Source organism: Bombus vancouverensis, chromosome 13 (assembly GCF_051014615.1).
Source record: "Bombus vancouverensis nearcticus chromosome 13, iyBomVanc1_principal, whole genome shotgun sequence".
Taxonomy (NCBI): domain Eukaryota; kingdom Metazoa; phylum Arthropoda; class Insecta; order Hymenoptera; family Apidae; genus Bombus; species Bombus vancouverensis.
Genome location: NC_134923.1, coordinates 9,169,149 through 9,195,216, shown reverse-complemented (window position 1 = coordinate 9,195,216; position 26,068 = coordinate 9,169,149). Strand labels below are relative to the sequence as shown.

The 26,068-nt window shown below is 37.6% G+C and overlaps 1 protein-coding gene and 1 long non-coding RNA gene across 2 annotated transcripts; both read right to left on the bottom strand.

Annotated features, from left to right (window-relative positions):
• Positions 1-7,349: 7,349 nt before the first annotated feature.
• Positions 7,350-12,958, bottom strand: LOC117160465 (uncharacterized). Its single transcript, XM_033341197.2, has one exon. It carries the CDS (start codon positions 11,742-11,744, stop codon positions 10,059-10,061), a length of 1,686 nt encoding a protein of 561 aa, XP_033197088.1. The 5' UTR covers positions 11,745-12,958; the 3' UTR covers positions 7,350-10,058.
• Positions 12,959-14,649: 1,691 nt separating this feature from the next.
• LOC143303553 (uncharacterized) lies at positions 14,650-14,936 on the bottom strand. Its single transcript, XR_013059969.1, has 2 exons — positions 14,804-14,936; positions 14,650-14,717 (listed from the first exon to the last, which is right to left on the bottom strand). It is a non-coding gene; the product is annotated as an uncharacterized LOC143303553 (long non-coding RNA).
• Positions 14,937-26,068: the final 11,132 nt, after the last annotated feature.

Sequence of the window (26,068 nt, the reverse complement as noted above, 5' to 3'; positions counted from 1 at the left end):
AGTGGCGCAAATAAAAAATAAGAAATATCGGGAAAATCATTGTTACGCTTCGAGATTAATCTTCTGTAATTAATTATTAATCGAGAACTTTCAGACCTCCAAAACTTTCGTTTTGAAGCCAAACGTTTCGCAACTAATCTCTAATGATTAATTTCTAATTTACTACGACGAAGTATTAATCGCGAATATCTGAATCTTCGAATGGACGATTTAGAGGCTAACATTCTTGAAATCAATTTTCAATTATTAAAAAACTTAATCTACAGTCAGTCATGATGGAGATTTCCAAAGAAATCCCAGCGAAGCGAACAAGTCGATGAAAACAAGGAAACGAGCCAATAAAGGAGATCCAAGGAAATTTCATTAAAATTCTCGACACGTTGGATTGGAAATACAACACGTCTAACGTAGGTCTACCAATGAAGGATTCGCGATAGAAGAGTTCAACGAGACTCGTTTTCAAAACCGTCGAGGAGAAATAAAGAAGGAAAGAAGCGTTCCACTTAGGCTGCCAATCAAGGCGATTTGCATTCCAGGGACGTTTACCGCGATCGCGAAACTGGCGTATCGTCGGCTGTGGTTAACCCTGAAAATTGCACGCGAGAATGGAATGTGGTCGACGAATGTGTGAGTGTGAAGAGACCAGCGTATAGTCAATTACGAAAGTCTACACATGTGACTAATTATCGCTATCGACTGAAAATAGCACATAGCACATAGCACCACTCAAGTATTACGTTATTTATTGCTTATTTTATTAAGGCTGCTTTCTATGTTGACATCTATCGAATTCTGTGTATCTCACCAGGAAAACTAAAGCTGTACTATTTGTCATAAAGTTATTTATACTTACATAACGATACAATTGTTGTTAATAGACTTGCGGATGTTTATGCAATTTTATATTCTTATGAATATAGATAAAAAATGAAGATTAGATAGAAATTTGTTTTATCTACTCAAATGATAATAAGTACTTTACTTTGTATACTTCGTGTATTTTTTCATAGTATGTGCAAAGTTCAAATTTCCTCTAAATACACAAAAATCCGCAGTCTAGCGTTGTAAAGTATTAAATATCAATGAACCTCTTAGAAGTGACTTCAAACTGATCGTAATTCCATTTTTTATTAATTTTTTTAATTTCATCATATCGGCATACGATTCTAGTATCTAATCTTTAATTCTCAAGGAACAAATCACTTAAGTTTGCCTATTGTAAAAAGATGTCATATAAATAATAGTAAATTGTAAGGTGAATGGAAAAAAGCGATGTTTTGCAATATCATCGCTTTTCTGCACTCTTCGATTTATGGAATTGATCAATGTGGCTTCTGAATGGTTCGTAAGATGATCCACATCTAGAGTTGCATTTCTCTTCTTTTTCCATTAGCAATATTTCTGTTTTAGGTAATAGAAGCTTTCTTTTTTATAATATACTTCTTTTATACTATTTTTTATAATATATTCAGTGTTTCATTTGTTTTAAGAACAATTTTCCCAAATCGGAAATTAAAATTCTGCTGCCCGATGTTTAGTTGCATTGTTAGTTTATTATTAATTAATCTTGCATGGCAATCGACACGTAACAATATACATAATATGTTCACAAGTAATTCAAGAGGATAGGACGGATCTCCGCTTCTGGTACTTCATGTGCGCCATTTTTAGAAGAAACGTCTTCGCTCTTTTCTTCTTCTTCTTGAATCATACTCGTCCCATGCAGAATGCTTACTATCCGATTTACAAAATTTATCACGACACTTTTGCGCACCCTATAGAAACCAAATATGGAACAAAAAATAAAAAATCCGGAACACAAGAAAATTGAATCGAATTAAATCAGATATGCCGGTCGATCTTCCAAAATGACGAAGATAAAATTATTTCATGTTATGATTTCCAACGACATTCTTTCGGAGCGATAGTTATTTTCTTAAAAAAAGTGGCTAACACCGATAAACTTTAATTAATAACAGCGAAACTTTAATTTTTATACCTCATATCAATTTAGATCTCAATAGAAACAAAAATTACATTATCTTAACAATAAAGGAATACCTGAGTTAATGTTCTTTTTAATTTTAAACTACACAAATATTCCAAAAAAAATACAAGATAAATAGTTGAAAGGGAAACTCGTCGACTTTTATTGAATATTTCGTGCACAAGAAAATAGCACTCTGCATGTTCGAATCGGTGATCTTTAAAAGGCTTACGTAAGAGGATGGATGTAGACATAAGCGTGTCACGAGAGAAGTTTGCATTATGCAGGGCAACACGAAGCTACCAGAAAACAGATGCGAGAAGACTCCATCGCGTTCGCCGTGTGATAAATACATTTTCATTACGGTACACGTCCGCGAAACAAGCACAGACCACGATAAATAAATAATCGTTTGCGCTTCGTCATGATCTCGCGCAACTGAGTCACACAGAAACCAAACTTATCAACTCCATCCACATCTATTTTGTATTTTTTCAAAAATTAAACGACGTAAAATCATAATATTCTAGTAAACAACGATTAACAATAATTTGCTTACTATTATTATTATTATTATTATTATTATTGAAGTAAAATAAAAAGATTCTAAAAAATGAGACTTCGATAAATTTGACTTCTGAATGGCCCAATCTCCGCTTTTCGTTTAACTCTTCGTTTGAGCAGCCCATTTCTCCCTTGATCTGTTAATTTCTTTTCACCTCTTTCTCTTTTGCTTTACTCTTTAATGGTTAGTGTTGATTTTATTCGTCAAACGAAGAGTTAATAACAATAATTCCGGCGAGAAAATCCTAAGAAACTGTAACTACCATCGACCGTGAACGATTCGTTTCACCCTTCAACAGAAATGTACAATTATTCGCAGAGTAAAACACGATATCTTTTTGTTATCTGCAATGCAATTATTATCGAAGGTTGAATTTCATCGAGGAAGGAATATAAGAAAACTTTGCTCTGCAAATATTTGCCACGATTTATACGATTCTGTTCGATCGAAGGGTTTGTTTCGAGTACAATAATTATCGTCGAGTTGAAAACACTCCACTGGTTGAAACTTCCTATACAATCATCTGGCACATACGATTAAATAAATAAGTTCCAGTTGCACACCTCCTGCTCGACTTGCAACTCTCGAAGATCGATTCTTTCTTCTTCTTTTATGACACCGGGCTGATCTCTGTTACGGAACTGTTAACCTTGTCCTCGATCGCGATTAAGAACGTCGAAGGCAGCCGTGTATCGCCCTTTCGAGATTTCGTTCGATCCTTTCGCTGTGAAGCTAAATTTACGAATAACAAATTCGATAATCTCGACGAAAAGCGGACAAAGTATTTTTAGTATCCCTTTCAATACTTTCATTTTATTTTCGAGTAGATTTTACTTTAGAATAAAATAAATGTATTAAAGTTAACAGGAATGAAAAATATAACTTTCATTTTATGTGATATTGGTTTTTACTATATCGTAAAGTATTTTCAATGGTTGCGCGTTGTATTAGCATCGATATAAATCTTCATACTACTTATTATTAGTCGGCGGATATTTATGCAAATCTAAAATTTTTCTGATCGCAACTGGGAGAATGGAACCTAAGCGGAAATTTTCTTTTCCTGTTAAAATATCATAATGAGTGCTATACTTCGGATATTCTCTGTATTACTGCACATATTGTGTGTATTCCGTGTAATTTTGCATTTTCAAATATACCACAATCGCGTAAAAATCCGCAGTCTACGTATTATTTCATTTTATCTTTCGCATCAAGGCGCAAAATAAAAAGTAAGATTACTAGATCGCGGATTTTTATGCAAATTCATATTTTCGAGAATATAAATATGTTATGAATATATATGTGAATATATATTTAAAAAAGTAGAACTTTGGTAGAAAATTGTCTTACCTACCAAGTATCGTAGAAAGCGCTATCTACTTCGGATATTTTATATTATGTGTATTCTCTACCATTTTGCATTTTCAAATTTCCTACAAATGCATAAAAATCCGCTGTCCAGAGATTACTTATGGTACCACCTGGTAATTAACACGTTGACTGCCACGCGAATTTTACATACACTTTTATTTACTATTTTGCACTGGGATTCGCAATACATTGAAATATACTGCATCGTGTAGTATTCGATTTTTACAAAATATTATATCACATTTGCGCACCTTTTTCTAACAATGTTACCTAAGTCATTCATATTGTTAATAATTTTTTTAGTACATGAAATTTATATTCTTTTAAACATACTAAAAAGATATAGTAACGTAGGTGTTCATCGTGGTAGACAACGTGTTAAAAAGGCTACTAAAACTAATTTTTGTCAACCTCGAGGAACAAACGAGCGAAACTTCCGTTCCAGCCTGATAACCTTAATGACTAGGCGAATTCACGAAAACTCGCGTGTCATCCCCATTAAGTTTGAAGGAACAGGACACTTCTTTCTGTTAAATTCAGCACAGCGAAGGAATTAAACGTGACATTCTGAAAGGAGCAAAAACAGTCGCGATACAATTTTGCAAAGTCGGACAATTTATGGCGTTTGGCACTGATTCCCATGCTGGCTAACGCTTCGCTAACGCTTCGCTAACGCTTTGCTAAAGCTGTCGTTGTTTATCGAATTTTTACAGAATAAAAGCTTGCGTGCACAGTTAACAATTCGCTGTCGAAGGGAAGAATTTGTGATTTTAGCGTGGAAAATTGGATAACCAATTTGACAAATCTTCTTTTTATTACTATAACGAATGGAACAATTGGAAGATCCTTGACATAAAATGCAACTGAAATTGAAATTTCTTCTGTGTATTTTTCCAGTTGTTTCTAACTTTTAGTGGCCAATTTAGCAAATCATTTTTAGTACTATAACGAACAGAACAGTTGGAAGATCGTTTGCATAAAATCGAATTAACGTTGAAATTTCTTCAACAGAAATTTTCGAAACACTTTGATTGCTATGACGAGACTGTATTTAGATTCGTTTGAGATAGTGACGCCATCAGAATTGAAGAACGGTCCACTCGAGAACAATCAATTTGCGAACAGTGAAAGGAATTTTCGTCATGTCGCAAGATAGAGACTTCAGTTTGTTGCCTGATAAGTGTCAGTGGGTCGTCAGTGTTTCATAAACTCCTTCGACCACCGAATGTGGTTACGAAAAGCGATTACGTGGTCTGTCCACGTACTCGTTTCCGTTTGTTAAACCCATAACTACATCGTGGAGGCAAGAATAGACGAAATAGTTGATCGTGAATATATCTTTTGGAAAAATCAACTCTGAACGTGGTTCTTATGAAAAACTTGTGAATTTTTCTGATTTTTAGCGATTTCTTCGTTTGTATGGACAATTCTTGTGAATTTTATATTTTATTATGAAAAAGATTCTTTACTCAGTCTCATATATTTATTAACATCATTTTAATCGCGCCTTCGCCGAAAATTTGCAAACTCCAGCAATTTTTGCAAATTACTTCGTTTCGATGCACAATTTCTCTAATTCTTGAAAATTTTGCTATATTTTATGTATCTTACTCCACGAAGGATTGTTTTGAATTCTCCTTTCAATTCTTCCATCGAAAATGTATCTACGACCTTGCTAAACGAAATCATGCAACGCACGTGGGATTTTCCTATCTATGAATAATATATTCAGCGGCATAATTCGGTCCATTGCACTCGCGATACCTTGAAATTACCACGCAATTCATTCTTTTTTTCTCCAGTCTTTTTCTTTTTTTCTCTCCCTCTTATTGCAATCGTCGCGAGTTACGTGTCGCGAGAACGGAGAAACTCGTTGCGAAACCGAAGCGACACTTTTCACCGAGTCGATCAATGCGATCGATGAAGCGCGAGCAGTAAAAAGCAACGCTTCCAGGCAATGCTGCGCGATACCCATTCATTTGCATACGTTCGTCTGCCGATCATTAACCACGTTTATGCCTTTAATCTTTTTAGATCCTTTTTCACGTCCTGTCAGAAGATCACTGCGCAATCTCGACTAGCAAGAAAGGAACGTCGAGAATCGTAGACGTTGTAATCTTTCCGATTTTGTTTTCCTTCCAGCCACAGACAGGCGATTGACGTCTTTTAATAATAAAACAAGGAGTTAAAAGAAGATTTGCTCCTCCCGAGAGATTATGAAACGTTTATAAACTGAAGAAATTACAATAGTGCTCGATTCTTGATTTAATAAGATCGATGGAAGTAAGTTTTTCAAGAAAATGCACATTTACTGATGAAATTATTCATGTTATTTGCTGATATAATTAAATATAACTCACTGACATTATTTTACTTAACGAAAAGTCCCTCTCAGTCTCATGATCATGGATTATTCTTAAGCTAAAGCTTCAAATGGATTGGTTTTTTAAATATTTAAATAATGTTCATAAGTACATATTCGATGGCTTAATAAATCTATAAAAATAACTTTAAAATATTCTCAAAGTCAAACAAGACAGATGACTCGATGAGTAAAGGTATTTTTCATTTTCATCGAGGTAAAGTACATATTTCTTCAAAGTGCACAGACGAGAAAGCCAGAGAGGAAAACCACGTTGAATAACGAAATATGTCGCGGCAAGCGTAGCAGACTCGCGTCGGCCACGAATCGATAATAATTGAGCCTAATTGTATATGCATACGCGACGATAGGAATGTGTATTCATCCGAGCATACGAGGTATCTGTAACCAGTTTCGAAACAGGCATGCTCGATGCTTGAGCAAACACGCGTCTCTGAATTGAATAGTAAAATTTCAGGTAATTAATTCAGACCCTTTTTCCCTTTCATCGATGCTGTTAATTAAGTTTCTAATCCCTCCACGTAATTTTTTCGACGGACGAAGAATTTATCTTAATTAAAAAATAATCTTTCAATATTTTCCACTTATTAATCCAAGTATGTTCATCATTTTGTTAAAACAACCATTACTAAACATTTTTATTTCATTATTTATGGATGTATTGTTCGCTGCATTCATTTATTTCCGAAAATATTGTACTTCTATCATCCTTCTAAAACAATACCTATCTTCCTTTTAAATTAACAATAATATAGCCTCCAAATAAAGTAGGAAATGATGATATTTCTCAAATAATTTGATATTTATTATCGCCAAATTGTTGATAATTATTATATTGAAAAATGAGAATCCAATCTATTCGGCTCGCTCTTCTAATTTTTAATATTTCTCTCAAAGTACGAAAATTTCATCGATTTAATCTCGAAATAGAAGGAGGAAATGATATCATTTTTCAAATTATCGCCAAGGACAAAAATCGGATCAATCTGTGTAAATTTTCTAATGTCAAATATTTTCAACAAAAAGGCGCAGAGATCAAAATGATCTCTCAATTTTTTATTAGAACGTGGAGAATCAGAGGTCTCGCGAAATTTTCCTCGCCATTAAACCGCGTTCTAATTACGATCGTTAGGTTAATTGTCTGGAACGTGTTTGCCAGCTTCGTAAGCTGGTGATACTGTTGCACAGTGTTCGAGATTGCATCTGGGATTTCCCAGATTTCGTTCTCATAAGCGCGAAATCGCGTCGAACTATTAGACTTAAGCAATCTCGATGTCTCCGTGGTTATTAAACAGTCGTTCATTATCGTTGTGTTTTCTCATGGAAAAACGAGGCCGTACGCCAAAGGAATGCGATGCAAATCCCCCTCATGTTAATGTTGGCGCCCCTACAATCTCCTCTCATTTTTCTCATCGTGTTGCAGGTCAAATAAAAAGATAAAGAAGCGAACACCATGCAAACGATCGTAATTATCATGTGTTGCGTGGGATATTTCATAGATCTGAGTAATTAGCGGTCGTAACAGGATTTGAGGCTAATACTGCAAGGCCGGTTCGCAATTAATCGCGTTTACGAAACCTGATTTGTCGTGAAAGCGATAACGTTGATCGTTCATTCTTCGTGTTTGCGTTAACTTTCTGATAGATTCGTGTAAATTATTGATGAAGGATTTTGGCGTAGAAAATGTTGAATGAGAATCTTTCGGAAGTCAAAATCTGCTTCTATCCTGTCTTTTGTAAATTAGTTAATTCTATTATATTTGAGTATTCTTGCACAGCAATTTAATAACTAATAATATTATAATCAATATTATAACGAATACTACACTTTGAATATTTCTTTATCTTATACGCATTTTATATGCATTCTACGCTTTAGAAAGTCTCCCTAAAAAATCCAATCACAATTTTTAAAATTTCATTTCTCGTCAAACTTGACGATTGACGTTGATTATTATATAGAAAAGTTAATACCGATAACTTATAACTTGTAAAATTTTACTAATGATATTAGTTTACAACATGGTTTCTAAGCGTCTTAATTATTTCGCTCTTTTCCCGAAGCATTATACGAAAGAAAGGCGGTGAAATGCAAAGTTCTCTGTTTCTTAAGGCTCTCGAAACCCTCGCCGTATAACTTTTTCTCATGCAATTAAGATTAACGTTCACGTTCTCACGAGCAAGTCGGCTGTAACTCGTGCGTCGGAGATTCGAACCGTCGCGTAATCTTTTCTAGGGGAAACCACTGATACGATTCCTCGATTATAACAAAATATAGCGAGGTAATCATCATTAATACAACAAAGAAATTTCAATCGAATACATAGAGAAATTATAAAAAGAAAAATGACCATTTCATTAAACAAAAACGATCTTCCAATTGTTTCATACAAAATTTCATATTGTAACCGAGTATAAGAAATTCTAAGGTTTAAAAGATAAAGAGAGAGAAAATTCTTATAAAGGTTCTTCATAAACCCTCTAATTACTTTAAACAAAATTTTATATTATGATTAATTTGTAGAAATTTCAAAAATTCGTGCTCAATAAATTCATTAACGAATTGTCAAATAAAGAACGATTGCAATATTGGGAAAAGACAACTTTTTGACTGTTGAAAAATTTTAACGATTCCTGAGTAATTTTCTGTTAGTGAAGGAGGATCCTAAACAGAGTTGTAATTCTGCCAACTGGAAGGAAACATTGCAAAGTTGCGTGTCTGTGTCTAACGAGTTCCAGCCATTAGAACGATCTTCGTTGGACGACAATAATTCGAGCTCGTCCAATTAGCCTGTTCATTTCGCGACAGGAAGGTCGCGCAAAAATATTACGTCGTCGTCAATCTTTTCCGCCAACCGCGATAAAAATTCTCGGACCTTTTGTCAAACGAAAAACGACAACAGAAATAATCAGTGTTAAAGAACGAAAAATTTCAAATTATATAGAGAATCGAGACATACATAAAAATTATAAAATTTCAAATTAAAAAGTAGAAATAGCAAAAGTTGACAACTTACGAAGAAAACAAGTAAGATATAAATAAAACCGAAGAAATTCTAAATAAAAGAATAAAAATGTTAAAACCCCATCTGAAAATTCACAAAAATACTTTAAAACTCAATTTATTCGAATTGAATTTCTGCTCGAGTTTTTTCAATGCATCCCACGATCAAAGTCCTGAATTCGACAAAGGTGATCGACTCTCGAGATAAGACGATCGAGGTCACAGGTAGAAATCAGCGAGACGAAGATGAGGCCGGGTGTTCTTCAGCTTTTTGCCTATCCGTAATTTTCCTACTCGGGCAAGGTTCTTCTAAGAAACGAAAGCCAACTGAACCAGTCGGCCACTCGACCACCCATCGCGATTTTCCACGCTAACACCACGAACCAATCTTTTCCCCCATAAACTAGTGCCTCGATTAACAGTCCATAGACTCCAGAAAACGAGTCCAAATTTCCTATGAAAATCACTTTCCATCCAAAACAATGGACAACACCATACGTTCTTATTCAACAAACAGAAAGATAATCGGTCCAAGTGGTCTGTTCACACTGTTATCTGGTCTCTGACTAAACGGTCCAGTCTCAAACAAGCTTTTTCACATTATCATGAAGCAACAAAGCGTCTTCAACAACCAAAATCCAAATAGAACAACATCTGCCTTCATATTGGACCGACTGTATAACTTCCAGACTTGACTCATCGATTATTTCTCATGATTACAATAAGAATCGACATCCGGAAAATTCCTAACGAGGTCGTGGCCTAGGTAGAGGCTGAAGTTGTTGTTGATGGTGCGAGTAACCGCTCCTCGAGTTAGCTGGCATCGGCTGTACCCTCTCAGGACTGTCATCCAGGTTCAAACCAGCCACCAACTGAGCAATCTCCCTGTCCTTCTTCTCTTCTTTGGGCAGCGCGTTTCCATTTTGCCCGCTGAAGCCCAGAGAGGCCAAACTTCCGTGACTTCTGCTACGATGCTCCGCGCGAATGCTGTATGAGAACGCTCTTTCGTTCAAGTGGCCCTTTCTTCTATAGATTCCAGTTCCAAAACGCGACTCGTTCTCTGGGCTATCAGCTGCTCTGCTCATCTCTGCGGTGGTAAGATCCGCGTGAGAGGCAGCCAGTCTTCTGGAAGCTCCTAGGGTCGAAGAATCCGCCTCAAGATGCTGTCTTCTGCCCCTATTTCCAGCTGTCCCGTAAGTTCCAGCTGGATAAATAGCTGCAGCGGGTGGAGGAGGCACCACAGGTAATGGAGCGTACACCGGAACGATTGGAGCGGCTGCTGGAATCGGTCTGAGCCCTTTAGGATGATGGTGAGCCTTCCTAGGTAAAGTTGCGGCTGGTACCAATAAAACTGGCGCTGGTCTGGCCAAAGTTCCTGCGACTGATCGACTGCTAGGTGGCAGAGGATGAGGATGATAGTGCTGTTGCCTCACTGGATGACCCAGAGTATGGTGTCCATGGCCGTTAGTGTATATTCCTTGATGCAACTGAGGATGAAGGTGAGCTTGTTGCAAGGGATCTTCGTGAGAGGATCGGTTTTTGAGCTTCTTGAGCTTCTTGTTCGCTTTTCTGCGGACTGAGGACGATGAAGATTCTTCGAGGAGCAAAGGTTGAGAAGGTGGAGGGGGCGGAGGCGGTGGAGGAGGTGGAGCGACCAGCTGACGAGGTCTAGATCCCTTGGTGCTTCTCAGAGTCCCCTGTTCCTGATATAAACCGTCCACCTCTTCTCGACCTCTGGCCCAGACCTTATGATTCTCATCTCCATTGTACAAGCTAAGGTCGTCTGTTGAGGTAGCGTCTAAACGAGTCGCTTGTGGACTATCTAGGGTAGTACTGGATCCTCCTAGAGTGTGGTAGAGACTGTTATTCGAAGGATGTCCACTGGTGACTCCGTTGGTCGTCGTGGCAGAGGGATCAAGGCCCTTGGCGTAGCTACTGTCCGCGTACGCGTGAAAGCAACACCTGACCAGGGCGTTGGCCGCCATGTCGCGCTTGCATATAAATGCGTGACATTCGAGAACCTTGATACCCGTGGTTCGTCGCAGAACCGCGGCGAAAAGCGGCGGATGGTTGGCACTGGGCGTTCTAGCGAAGGGAGAGTCCAAGGGAAGGAACCTCGTGTTCGAGGCGTCGCCGCTTCCGCCTTTGACATGCCTCACAGCAGCGCAGTAGTGCAGCGCCTCGATGGGAAAGAACCTGGTGACCTTCTTGCGGTGCTCGTCCACATTCTCCAGCAGCAGGCCGTTGCTCCAGACGCTCAGCCAGGAGTCCAGTCCACGTGCTCCCAAGGCACCCTGTTCAGGGTATAGTTCTCTCAAAGGTTCTTGCACCCCTAGCAAACCTTCCTTACTCGCATGGGGCACCGAGCTGCCTAAGTAAAGGACTCTGCAGCGACAGTACGGCGTCGCCGTATCCTGATTGGCACCCCTCATTTTTGTATTCGTTAGGTCAGACCGTCGGATCCAATACTAGTGATCACTGATCAGTAGGCCGAAGATTCTTGCGATGTTTCTTCTACGTCGTTTTGACTTATTATCCTCTTCTATCAAGATGAATACTCTCGGAAGAGGAGCAGAAACATACTACGCGTAAAGAAGCCAGCAACCATTCAGAACCATCGAATCATCGGACACCGTGTAACCATCGATTCGACTGAATAAAATTCAAGGAACACACGCGACCGTAAGGTACACACGGAACAACGTTACAGAGGACTCCACCCGGTAACACACTCCACTCGCGATTACGCAGTCACTTTCCAAAGACGTAGCCCGGTTGCAAAATACGCGTGCGTGGACGAGAGAGCCGCTCTCGGCTATTTCGCAGCAGCTGTAGCCGCCGCTCGCGAGAGATCGCGTCAGGCCATTATGGCCGCCTTCTGACGACTTCCCCACCAACTAACTACCTGGCCGTGTCTCCTCTTCTACCTGGCCTTCTCCTCCTCTGTGTCAGTCCGTTTTTCTTTCTACCAACGCGTCCCGGCCCGACTCTTACCAACCTTTTTCAACCCCCCACCAATTCTTTTTCTCCCACCTTTCTCTACCAGCCGCTCAAGCCAGGTCCTCCTGTGGTATGCGGTGTACACCAGTGGCGTCTACGTCCTCCTGGTTGCCCCTTACCTCCACGTGTACCGATCCACCGACAAGTACACACTCTTTTTACCAAGGGAACGCTCACCGACGATCGAACGGGCACGCTGAGTGTGTCGCCGCCGTTGGAATCCAGAGGCGCGGTCGACAGGCCTCGTCAGCCACGCAGGCCGTCGTCTCTGACGTTCCTCTATGTCTCATCGGCACTCACAACTTGGATAAATATCCAGATATACGTCTACCTATGCCCTGATTTCGTTTATCCGATATTATTAGTCGAACTTTCAATGATTACTTCCGATGTTCTACACTATTACTGTACTGTGTTTCGTATAGATGGCGCTGAGGTCGCATTCACTTGACGACTGGTCCCACTTTGACGAATTTATTTCTTGTTTATGGCCCCTGGAGGATCGTGTTGGGTACGCAGAAGTGGAATACGAGATTGGTGTTCCACAGCGAGGTTTCTGATGGTAGAACGCGCACGGAGAGAAGGTAGGAATTGAACAGCGAGGCTGTTGACGCTTGTACGCTCCCCGTCAGACTGAGGACTGACGGAAGGCGTGAGACTTCGACCGACTGGGCCCCACTATTCCACCAGGCCCCTTCTCTCTTTCTTTCTTCTTCTCCCTCTTTCTTCCTTCTTCTTCTGATTCTCTTTCTGCCGCTTTTCTGCTTCGGGAAAGGCACTCCCTGACAAAGGCCGTATCTGCCTCGGGAACCCTTCGTCCGATGGGGTGTCTGGAACTGTGCCGAGGAAAATGGACATTCTTCCGAGCCGATTTTGCCGAGGAACGCCGATAGCCTTCTCTTTCTATCATCGTACTTCTTTTTCACGGAATTGAGTGATGCAACCAACAGTGTTTTGTTCCGAGCTGTTCTCGGTTGAATGGATTCCTGATGACGATGGAGGAAGCTGGAGAAATTTGTAATGGGAATGGAGAAGTGATTAGGATTAGGATTAGGATTAGGATTAGCGAGGAACGAAGCATGAAAATTACGTTTAAGTACTTTTGGAATATTCGGCTAAAATAGAGAACTTGATAGGAACCATTTATTTTGGCCACTTTGGTGATTCTAAGATTCAAAATTATTCCAGTTAGTTTCAAGAAAATGAAAACAAGAGGAAGAAGAGACGGTTCGATGGAATCTGATATATCACTTTCGATACTCACAGCATTTCTGAGAATTAATTATGAGTTTTGAATTGCGAAGTCGTAAATTTTATAGTCAGAAGAGTTTATGGCTACGGAAGAGAAGAAACGAATGGGTACCACCTTTTTCTTTTTTCGATGCCATTCAAGTAATTTGCTGGAAATAACACCAAAGAAACTAAAATGAATGGTATAAGAAAAGTTACATAATGCAGGAGAAGATAAAACCATGTACAATGTGCATTACTAAATGCAGGTATTAAGACACCAATCTTCTGCAGAATCTAACAAGTTTTAATTTATTTAATTTTTGTATTCTATATATATGCTATACTAATGAAACAACGAGTTTTTTTTTAAGACACAAGCACACAACTAAATTAATGAAAAGCATTCAACGTGCATCAAATATCACATTTTGTGATACAACAGGTGCGTTCATATTTATACATTTTTCCGACAAATCAGACAAAATTCGGTAAAAGGCATTTTTATAAATCTGACATATATCTGAGAACTTAAGAATTAGAATTTTCTTCACATTGATAGTTCTATTAATATTAATAAGGAATGATTAAATCTTGCAGTTTAGAACGTGGAAGAAAGTACGCGTTTTGTGCTGCAAAGGCAGCTTTCATGAAAATTAACAGAGTCTGTGTGTCGACACAGAATTTTCGACACCCTGATTTACGGACGAAATCGCAGGGAAAGGGTTAACACGGATTACTCGTGAAAACGATACACGTTACGATCGAATTCATGAATACCCCGTTCATAAATATTTAGCGAAGCAGTTTCGCGTCGCAGCGATATATCTCGTGGCAAGATTTAAGCATCGACGTCTGAACTTTGAAATTCAGCTCTCCTTTAAACTACGGTACAATATATTTCTAGTGACAAACGTCCTTTTCATGATTAAATCACAGATACGTTTTTCAACGAAAAATTTTTCCAAATTTTCTCAAAATACTATGTCAATTTTTCCAGAAGAGAAACAAAAGAGAAGAGAAACAAAGAGAACAAAGGAGCAAAATTACAATTATCCATCGAATGTCTCTTCAAATTCCCAAACACAGATGTTCTTTCTTTGTTAAAAAAAAAAAATCGAGTGTTCGATGAAAGTGCGCTGTGAATTTTGTTAGGCCAACCACAAATTCAAGTGCTAAAGAAAAGTAAACGTAGTAAATCAGAAATTCCTCGGAATAAAGAGTGGATTAGATAACGAAAGGAATTGCAACGCCAGTTTACCATTAAATGGCAATGATTCGATTTTCACAGACGCGTTCCCTTTTCAAAGCATTAACGGCGAATGCTTCGATTCGTGCAGTTGCGCAATAAATATTCGCGATTTCGCCTTCGTGGCCACGCGACGAGCCGCGAAGCGAAGCGGACATCCAGACGACTCGACCTGGAGACCTGGAATCGGCCTCTGTCAAAAGAGAATTGTAAGCGTTCACCTCGTTCACTGTGATCGTGCAGTCTCTGACCTATAAAGGACAGGTCGGCATATGTGATCTTACATACAGGTGTCAAAATGTTCGATACTTGCCACTTAATTAGTTTTCTCTCATCTGTCATTTTATCTGCAACGTATTTGTATTTCATTCGAGAGGAAGACCATTAGCCATCGTAGATAGTGCGACCATTGATTCATACAAATATTCAAACACTTCTAGAAACCTTTTATGTACATATTATAGGAAACATTTTGAAATCTTATTAGCACTGTAATAAGACTATCATGATCATATGGATAAAACTTGAAAAGGATTAGAAAATTTATATTAGAAGCTGGAAGCAGAAAAAATCAAAGTATTCGAACAATCAATTATTCTCTATATTAATAACCCACGATACTTACCTATTTACTATTATATATAATGCATTAATTACACGTTTAATACTACTATTCCTAGTGTATATTAATTTCTTACTCGGTGTATGTTTGCAATAAATCTCTTGTAACTTCCTCAAACCCGTAGTAGAAATTGCAACGATTCTGTCATTCCGTGATATACAAATTTTTTATGCTCTTTATGAGATCTAGTGATTCTTACCTCTTGGAGATAACATTTTTAATTACGTAAAACGGACGGCTGTCAGATATCAAACAACATATGTTTCAAACTATCCCCTATTAGTTCCAAAGAAGAAACAGCATGTAAATGTTGGTGAGTGATTATACATATACTAGGAATTAATTATCATTTTGCATACATGTATATAATCTTCAGATATTCTCCGCTTATCACAGTCGAATAACTTCTATCTCGCACGAATTCTTTAATTAATTTAATCGCCATAAATCGCATTAGGTACACGTTGCATTATCAACTTTTTCCCTCCATCTAGAATTAACATCTACACTTCGTAATCTGAAAATTTCACACTCCAATAACCCACGATAAGAAACATTAATTACACGCGCTAATGAGAAAGATTTATAGACGTTGCTTTTATTTCTAATAAATTCTAAATCGAATCAAAGTTTAACAATTTCTTAGTTACCTTCTCTTTCTATCTATCTGTTCATTTTACAGGATGCCCCGTGATTGAAAACCACAGGTGGGAAACATGTTAAGTCACATTTCCTGTATTTTATATGATTATTCATTTTCAAGTGGTTTCACAAGACAAAATCTCGCGAGTTGGCCACTGTCAGGGTCTTCGGTCACGCGACCCTGATTCCACGTTTTCTGGCTTCACGTGACACGCTCGCGTTCTACGATTCCTCGCCGCTTCCTGTACTCGCGACTAATTACATGGAAAACGTCGTCCGCTCTTAATCCAAAGGGAAGACGTAGAAATTGTGGGGGAACGGCTCTTCCACGCCGGAAATTCCAACCGGAATTACTCATAGTCTGCGTATGACGCTGCAAACAGGATTCTTAATAGCTTCGTATTTTTTTTTCACTCGATCGTTTAATTCCACGGTAGTAAAAGAAATATTTTTCACTTTTATTAGTGGAAATTATGATGGAATAAAATGACTGAAGAGTTCTTTCACAAGCATATTTCAACCTTTGGAAAATAAATCGTAAATGTTAATTAAAATTAAAATTAAGGATAGATTATAAAAAGACGGTGTAATGTTACTGAATAAACTGTTCTGTAAAGAAGCGCGTGTTGGACGTTAGTTATTTGTACACCTGGTCAGTAGCAAAGGAAATATTTTTCATTATTATTTGAAATTATAATAGACGAAAAGTCACCAGATTTTGCTCTTGTCGAAATATAAATGATAAAAAAGGCAATGCAAAATTTATCATTGGAAATATCTTTTTTGTAGTAATCATTCAGGTATACATATACTTATTACCGAATAAATTGTTGTATAAAACAGCGCTTTAATTATATTTTGCACAATTGTCAGGTAGACGAATTTGCAAAAGAGACGACTTTCGCGTCTATTTCCAAATAAATCTAGTAGTTTGTTTAAACCATTGTAACAAAATTTTCTGACAGGAAGAACGTTCAAAAATATATTAGAATAATAACTAGAATACAAAATTTAACATTTTGAGCGAATTGTCGAATCGATCAAAGACGATCAGAAATGATAATGAACATTATACGCTGTATTAGTAGATTTAGACAACTTGGAATCAAGCATCGAAGCATTGAAGAAACTTCAAAATAGTTTCGACAGAATCCACTAACTTCTATAATTAGAAAATAAAATTCCGCGGAGATATCACGAATACCAGGCGTATCTTCCGATCTTTACAGTCTCGTTCGAAGTGGATAAAAAAGGCAGAATGCCGAAAACACGCGAGCACACTGGACCAGTCGAGAATGGAACATTAGTATGCAAATGGGTCCAGGGCCAACTCGTTCGCGTATTTATTTCAGAAGATGGAACCACGCGAGATCCTTCGAAGGACGATCGTTGGAATCGACGTAAATCGTTCGACTCGCTGTATCCTCGTTTTATGATTTTCCTTGCGATCTTATCTAAACTCGAACCGTGTCTTTTTCTGTGCCGTGTTTGCTTTTTATCGACGCCGAGAGAACTGTTCAATGGTGCTAGTAATTTTATTTTCTTCGCAGAAAATGAGAAGAACGTTAAGAAAGACGAGCTTTCTAATCGTTGTCGGAAACTTTGCTAAATAATAACTTTAATATCTATATAAATCGATTACGTTATTACTTGGTAAAGAGATTAGACTTTCTTAGAAATTTTACGACGATTCTATATTTATAGGAGAGATAGCTTAGTTCAGTTCATGGGTGAGAATATCGTTGGTATGTGAAAAATATTCCTGTTGAGCGATTTTATTTCAGAACAGAGTGGGTTGCACCCTGACGTTTCGAAGGTTCCTGAAATCGTCGATCGAGTGGGTCAGTGGGTCGTTGTCACGTTAATTACGAGGAATCCAGAGGCTGCGTACACCTCGAGCAATCACCTCCTTGTACAGGAATTCTCTTCGCTTCTCCTCCTTTACTTTTCGTTCTCGCCATTTCCGACAATGGCAACATGGAAATGAAACGTTTCGTTGTACATTCCTTTCATATAAATCATATTTTGTTCAAGTCACTCATATTCTCGATGAAAAATATCTTTTATACCGAAATTTACACAATGGGTTACGTTAGCCTAATTTTTCCTAGCGAGATTTGGTATTTTGACGAGTTTCAATTTGAAACTTTTCCAATTATTGAAAATATGTAAATGGTTTCAGCAATTATTATTTTACGACTATTATTCAGACCTATGCCTTTTCCGTACATTATTTTAATTGAAACCGTTTACGTACAGTATAGTTAATTATACACTAGAGTCGACAGCTTAATTAAAATATTAAAATTTTCTATTTAGGGAAATTCCAAGCCATCGTCGAATAAAAATAACATAATAATAATAATGATCTATTTAAATTTCATATACCGTTATTTGTTAAATCGTGAATAAACTTTCCCTAAAAGGAAGAATAAATAATCTAACACTCGTATGAAGAGGATAAATTGCGATCGTTATAGCGTAACTGCTTTCGTTATAACGTTATAACATCCTGAATTCATTGATAAAAATTGCCCATTCTAGGATACTCCATTGTATATGCGATATTTATTAGCAAATTGCTTTAACGTCTTTGGGTTTGCGTCTGAATAATTACGAATAATGATAGTCGAGTAACGAGTAATACCAGAACCGTGACAAACTTTTACCAGAGAGTTCGAAGCTACAAAGAAATCCCACTTATATTTCCGGTAAAAGAGCAATACCGGTCTCGAGGTAGCCGGGGAAAGCTTTTAAGATACTTGGCAATCTTCTTTCTCTTTTTCCGGGTTAACGATGTTGGGACACTTGCTCGTTTCCTTTTTCCTCCATACTTCGCCTCACAACATTGTAGTTTTCATTGTACACTTGCAAACAGCTCGTCAATCCAATTGTAATAGAAATACCAACATTTTCATCGAATTGCATTGCGTGTCCAAATAATTATATTATTATAAATTATTATAATTAAATTACTATTTTAGTAATTGAACAATTTTTGAATAATACAATTTTTGTGAAAGTTTAGTGAAACCTACACAAATTTGTTTCAGCCAGTAAATTCTACATTATATGCATTCTATATATTTTTTTATACCGATTTCGTCGAAGAATCTCAATTCGGCGACTGTATCTTTTTTGTATACTTAAACGTAGCACATTTTACTACAAAAATCATTAATTATCCTCTAATGATCCTGAAATGTTACGATGTCGTTTCCTTTTTGCTCCATGCTTTGCAACATTATGTTTTTCATTGTACGTTTGCAAACAGTTCATCAATCCATTAGTAACGAAAATACCAGCCATTTGATAGAACTGCATTATATTGCCAAATACTAATGGCCGGCGTAACTGTAATACGAATAAAAAGAAAAATTACGATGCACAAATGATATTGCAATCTTTCGAAGGAACGCTGACATCTTTTTCGAATCACCGTTCTGATCGGCTTGAGCCTGCGACAAAAAGCCTTCCCATGACTAAGAGTAATATCGGTCAACATATTCTAAGCGTCGATGCATGACACAGCCTCAAGTTTCCGGTATAAAACGGTATACCGTTTCGAATTTCCTAAAAACATCCTCAAAAAGACCGGCGACTTTTTTCTTAATTTAATTGCTCTCTGTGTGAACGATCGCAGCTGATGATTCTCTTTTTACACGATTTATCAACGTCTTTGACAGCTAAGGAATTAATGTTTTTCAAGAGAGCAACGTGAAAAAGTGGTACAGTTAATATTAATCATTAAAAGAGGTATAATTTCGAGCGAGAAATTAGAAGAGCGAGCTAATGACATGGGATGATCCAGTGTGTTTCAATTGCGGTATGAAGAAAAGCCAAGAGATATGCAGAGAATCCTGTCCGGTGGAAATGCAATAACCTCACCGTTAGCGACTCGAGTCACGGTACCCCGATAAAAAGGAAAGAAAGTATCCTTTCTCGTCTGCGACCCGAGCGCTTCGCGTGTATTTTTAAATTCTTTGCGAAAAAGAAATATTTATATTCGTCTGTGGAATCGTTATTTGAATGTTTCGTTTCCCTTGGACATGGACGAAAAGATGCTTTCATCTCAGAGAGTAACTTGTTTTAAAACGAAATTATTTTTAAACAACTTAAATTCTTCTTCGATTAATTTTATAATCTTCCAATATTTTATATACGAGAATATTATATTCAAATTTATAATACTATATCATAGACATATACCTAAAGCAGATTTAATTAAATCCTAATGTAATTTATACCTGATAAAAGTCAAATTAAATTCATGTCGATTAATTTGAATATTTTATTCAGCGAGCACATGGAAACCAAGTTACTCTTAAATAATTGAAATTTATATTCATCTAACCCTGGAATGTCTTATTTACCAGGAACATTTAAGTCACATTATTCTTAAAAAATTAAAATACTTCAATACTTTCACTTACTCAAATAACCTTTCAACATTTCATTTATATCATCAATTATTCATATTAATATTTATTATATTATATATCTCGAATATTTTATTTATAGGACATTTATTTCAATATAAAAATATCAACTATTTTTGCCCAAAATACACAGTTCTTTTAAATTTTCTACCGTTCTGTTTCGTAATCAAACTATCTAATCGGTTAAATAGTTCCTTCTTACGTTTCTATCCGAGCGCTCTGTACACGATTTCCGCGAAGTTCAACCTTGCCGCGTACCATGTAGATCCTTGAGTCGTAGATCAATCGTCTGCAAGGCACGTCGACGATCTTGACTGCTTTCTACTACCTCGTGCCGAGGAAGCTTCGAAAGTTCTACGCAAATAAGCCGTAGGCTATGAGACGCACGTAAGAATCTCTCCTTAACACTTCAAACACCTCATACTTTCCATCTCGTGTCATCATTTTCCAACACTAAGAAAGCTGTTTTTCAGTCTAACGATCGTTTGAGAGCCGCAGGAACGCGAGAAAGTCCATCGAACGTAAAAATAGGGGTTGCATTGACGTAATGATCGCTCTTCCGGTTACGTGGCGACTCGGCCACTGGCCAAGCGAGTAGAGTGTTAATTAAGACGATTTGGTTAACGTTCGATCCGTCGAAAGCGCGACTAAGAAACGCGAAATCGGTTCTGCTAATAGGCGCGATTACTTCGGAATGTTTTTGCGTCTTGAGAAAATATCTGTAGTTCGATTATTACGAAACTTTCTCCTTTATCATGAAACAAGTATCGAAGCTAGACGAATACAAAATTGTAAAAGTCGAGGAGTTCAGCTTGAACGTTTTTCTATAATTAAATTACTGGTCCGGTGGTTGGAAAATTAGACAATTGTTTGATGATTATTCCTGTGATTCGTTTTACGACTTCGCTCATTAAACTGAGTCGTTTACTTTCGAAATATGTACAAATAGATGGTGAGCGTTTATATTTTCTATGAACGTAACTATAGAAAATTAAATGGAACCTATCCAAATTTCTTTCATTCGGTGAACATCATACGAGTACTATACTTATACGATCGTATTTTTAAATGTCTCATAAATACATAAATATTCATAGAGTAATATGAAAATGATCAATTTTTGCTTCTGATGAATTTCGATGTCATGAACTAAAATTTGAAATTAAAATAAGAATACAATTTGAATAGAGGTAATATCACAAAGAAACGGTTTAACGAACTATAAAAATGAATTTTTACATTTTTATATTAAAAGTATCCTTTTTAGTACGACCGTTGTGGTAATCTCATTCAACCATAAGGCTCGACCGTCTATTGACTGCACCGTGTCGATATAGTTCGCGCTGTGTATATGCGCGCATTGAAATCTCCAGTCAGTTAGAATAACGGAAGGAGAGATGAGGTGTGTTGCTCCATAGCGGTTCACTTTTACTAATGCGGCCGACTTAAGACGTCGTTGCCCTGCCAATCTAACGGGTGTCGTTCCACTGAACATTCCTTCTATTAATTAACACTTCATTTAATATGCACCAAGATACATTGCTCCAAACATTCTTGATAGTCTTTCAAGAATGCTCTCACGAATGCTCCGAGAAATGCATTCGAAATGTTTGATAAAGTAAAATTTCTAATATTTGAGAAACACATTTTGTAAACATCATTTCGCTGCACGCAATCTAGAAATTATTCTTCGTTTTCACGATATCTAGCTTTCTGAATCGATTTGAATAATATTACATGTTCTTATAGAGTCCATTCGTACATACGAAAATGATCTTTGCTTCTGTAGTTTTGACTTTGTTTTAATTGCCTTTAATTGCCTCTTAGTGGTCTAACAAATAAGTACAAACCCTTGTCCATATATTTTACATAAAAGGTTATTAAAATCTTCCAGACTATACTATAGCAAACTTGTAAAATTTCAATGAAAAAAGAAAATGATAAATAAGTCATATCGATTAGGATTGAAAGAAAATCCATGAGAAGTAATAAATTTCCCTTCGACTTTCTTCCTTAATTAGTAACCACGTTTTAATTGCCTCTCGGTTGTCTGACAAACACCAAGAAAGAAGGATTATATTCATAATCAGCGCGAATACCGCAGGAGAAACTAGAAAAATTCTTTCAGGTACGCGCATCGGGAGCAACGGGAACTTCCGGCACGGAATATCCGCTTTTCCGTCACGTAGCCGTGTGCCTTTAGATAGTCATCGGGTCATAGCTTGCAATACATCGACATGACTATTGATGGCAGGAGCTACGAACATGAAACTCATGCGAAAACAGCGTCGAGTGACGTGCACCCATGGGCGCTTCGCGGAATACCACTCGAATTCTTTCTACGACCTCATCGATGCTTGTGCACTGAACCGTGCTCGTTTCACGATTTTGCTCCGAATCCCAGGATGGTCGACCTTTCTCTATCCGTTCCTAATTTCGTTACGTTGCAGAAATTTTAGGAAAGTGAGGTTTCAAGGTGAGTTCGCAGGAACACATTCTGAAGGGTTGATCTCGTGATCTTAATGGGAAACGGTCCGGCAAAATGGCCCAAAAGAAAGAAGGCGAGACAGGTATCCTTTAGTCTGGAAGACTGTTCTGCATACCGAGAATTCGTAGCTTCTCAGAAACGAATTGTCGATTTCATAGGAGATTGACGAAAACCGGGGAAATAAACTTTCTGAGAAATTGGTGTGAAATGGAAAATTATTAAGTAGTTACTGTGAATTTTTATGCAAATATTTTCATGGATACAATTAAAAGAATAGAATCTGGACAGAGATTTGCTTTGCCTATTAAATGTTATAAAGAGTACTACATTTCCGATATTTTATATATTCTTGCATACTGTGTGCATTATATGTGTCTTTGCACTTTCAAATATCCTATAGTTGCATAAAAATCTACCATCTAAATATTACAAATTTGAACTTTCCTAATTGTAAAAGTATCTGAATCAAGCTGCTCAAACGACAAAGCAAACGTTTATCCATTATCGATCAACCCACGATGAAAATGTTTTAAAAGCGTAAGTTAAAAATGCGAGTAATTCGACCGAGTGGAATCCACTGGAGTCGCCCGGTTACCGTACGAATTTTCTCGTGGTTTAGGTTTGCGTAATGGCGAACAATAACATCGACGGACGAATTTCCTAGCCGCACAAAAGGCCTGGCATTTAACCGAGGGATCGCACGTGAGCATAAAGCATGAGGCCCCGTGAGAGAGACCTATAACAGGTCACTGCCATCGAGAGAAGCGAGCAGGTTCGTAGTTCCAGGTCTCTTTATGGGAGAAGGGGATCCACTTTATTCCATGTACGTGTCCATGGAACACACACACAATCATCGTCGGGTTACTTCTTTTAATCCGTAAATCTGTTTCTCTCACGGCCTGCGACGAACCGTACGTGTTGCAACTTTAAACGTCAAAGTATCCAACTGTGAGAAACGATATTTAATCAAGATTTCTTCAGAAGTCTATCTTCGAGGAATTCGACATTTGTTCTACTTGTAACTTTTGTTAAGAATTTGTCCAAGTAAGTGTAATTGGAGCCTCTTTAACATTAGAAAGATAAGTACAGATATAACAAAGTATAATATAATAAAAATATATGTTAGTATCGTTTAACATTTTCCTCGACAAGAAGCTTTATAGAATTCACGATGTTCTCCAGATTTTTATTTCTTCGATACAATATTGTGTTCTTTGGTTATACATGCTGTTAAAGCTTTGTCAATTTAGAATTGTTAGTTTAGAATTATTCTTACCACGTGACGTTGCATATTTCATCTTCAGCTAGTTTCGTACATGGTTTAACAAATGACCAAAAAATTTCGTAGGTCGTAAAAAATTGCAAATATTCGTGTTTTAAAATTCAAGTTTTTTTTTCTTCAAGTCTCTGCGAGGATACTGTCCTATTTACATCTCAAGACAGAACAAATATCATCTTCCAAAAAACAAAGAACTTTCTCTTTGCGATTTCAAGTAAAATCAACCAAGACGCGGTTTCCTTTTGCCAGCATTCCTGTGCAGTTGACTCGTCACTTTTCCCTCAAGCTCCCTTGAAATCAAGGTTTCGTTTCTTTCTTCGCATTCCATCCAAACCGCGGTTGTCCTCGCTCGTTTCTCAAGGCCAAGGTGTCAACTCCGTTCAGAATGCGTCAGCGTGGTCGCTGGCAACGGTAATCAAATTTCTGAATTCCACTAGACGCGCGAATTTCATTACCCAATCACGGCAACCGGACCTACTCCACGATACCGTTCCCCACGTCTCCGCTATAACGGTTTGGCCTGCGAATCCGACGACGTTCTGCGCGATTTCTGGCCTCCATCATCTAACAAGGAAAGTTCGTGAACGGCTACGACTCTTTTTATCTTATCCCTCTTTCTCTCTTTAAATCGACATCGATCTTAGGAAATGGAGGATAAAAACAGGTAGATGGTATTAATCAATGCTTCGACTCTAAGAGACATGAATATTTTACTTCTATGACAAGGAATCCTTTTTCGATTCTAGAATGAACAGGACGCAAGCTTTCAGTTCTACGATGTTCTTTAGCGTATTTTCTTCCTTCATTTTTCGGTTAGTTTATGAGTTTAAAGTATTTATGAAGGATGAGAGATACCAAAATGGTACGTGGACGAAAATTGGACAGTTTTGTTTAAGTCTAAAACAAGAAGAGCGTCTTTTAGTTCCGTGATGAAGAATCTAAAGTATTTTTCGCCACGGAATGTTTAATTTCTTCAATTTTCGTCTTTCTGTTCGTATAAAGGACCTGTGACAGATGGAAAACACAAAAACGATGCTTCGAGAGTGACTGGAATTTTCTTTGGTTCTGGACTAGACAAAAATGAAGAGAACATCGATGTATGTTTGTGGTAATACAGATTCCATTCAGTCCAATATTTTTCCACTTTGTTTCACGAGGCAGAGCTGAGTTTTCGCTCATACTTTGATACTTTAGTTCAGCGGTATATCTTACGTAACAAGCCGGTCGAAGCTTGCGAAATTCCACCGAGAAACGAGGAAAACCGCGGGCTAACCGAGACGCATTAGAAATCGGGGGTAAGTGGATCTGGCTTGTGCGGTGAACGCGACTCTGTCGCTGTGGTGGTTTCTTAGAACTTGGCGATTTCTTAGAATCGCGATGATTACGATTACTACGGTCTAATACGATTCTCTGCAATCTGTTTGATTAATTCAAGAAATCACGAAGCAATACCATCCACGATGATACAAAGAATTCTCTCGATCGTGAAAAGGATTAAAAAAGCTAGTTAAACTCTAATTCTTCCAATGAGAAAAGAAAAGTAATAAGAATGATTCGGGTAAATGAATTTTTTCGAAACAAAGAGGAAATTCAATTATCCAATTGGGAGAAAAAACGGAACGGACGAGCCTGAGATTTATTCGTCGCTCTGGCACGAAAGACTTTCTATTCATTTGTTATTCGTGCAACAACTATAGACATCGAAACAATGCAAACCGGCCACTTCCTGCTCCGTTAACCATGAAAGCAATTTAACGAGCCACCGTACGTGATCCAACCAATGGACGTGTGCCGGTGGCTTATCAGA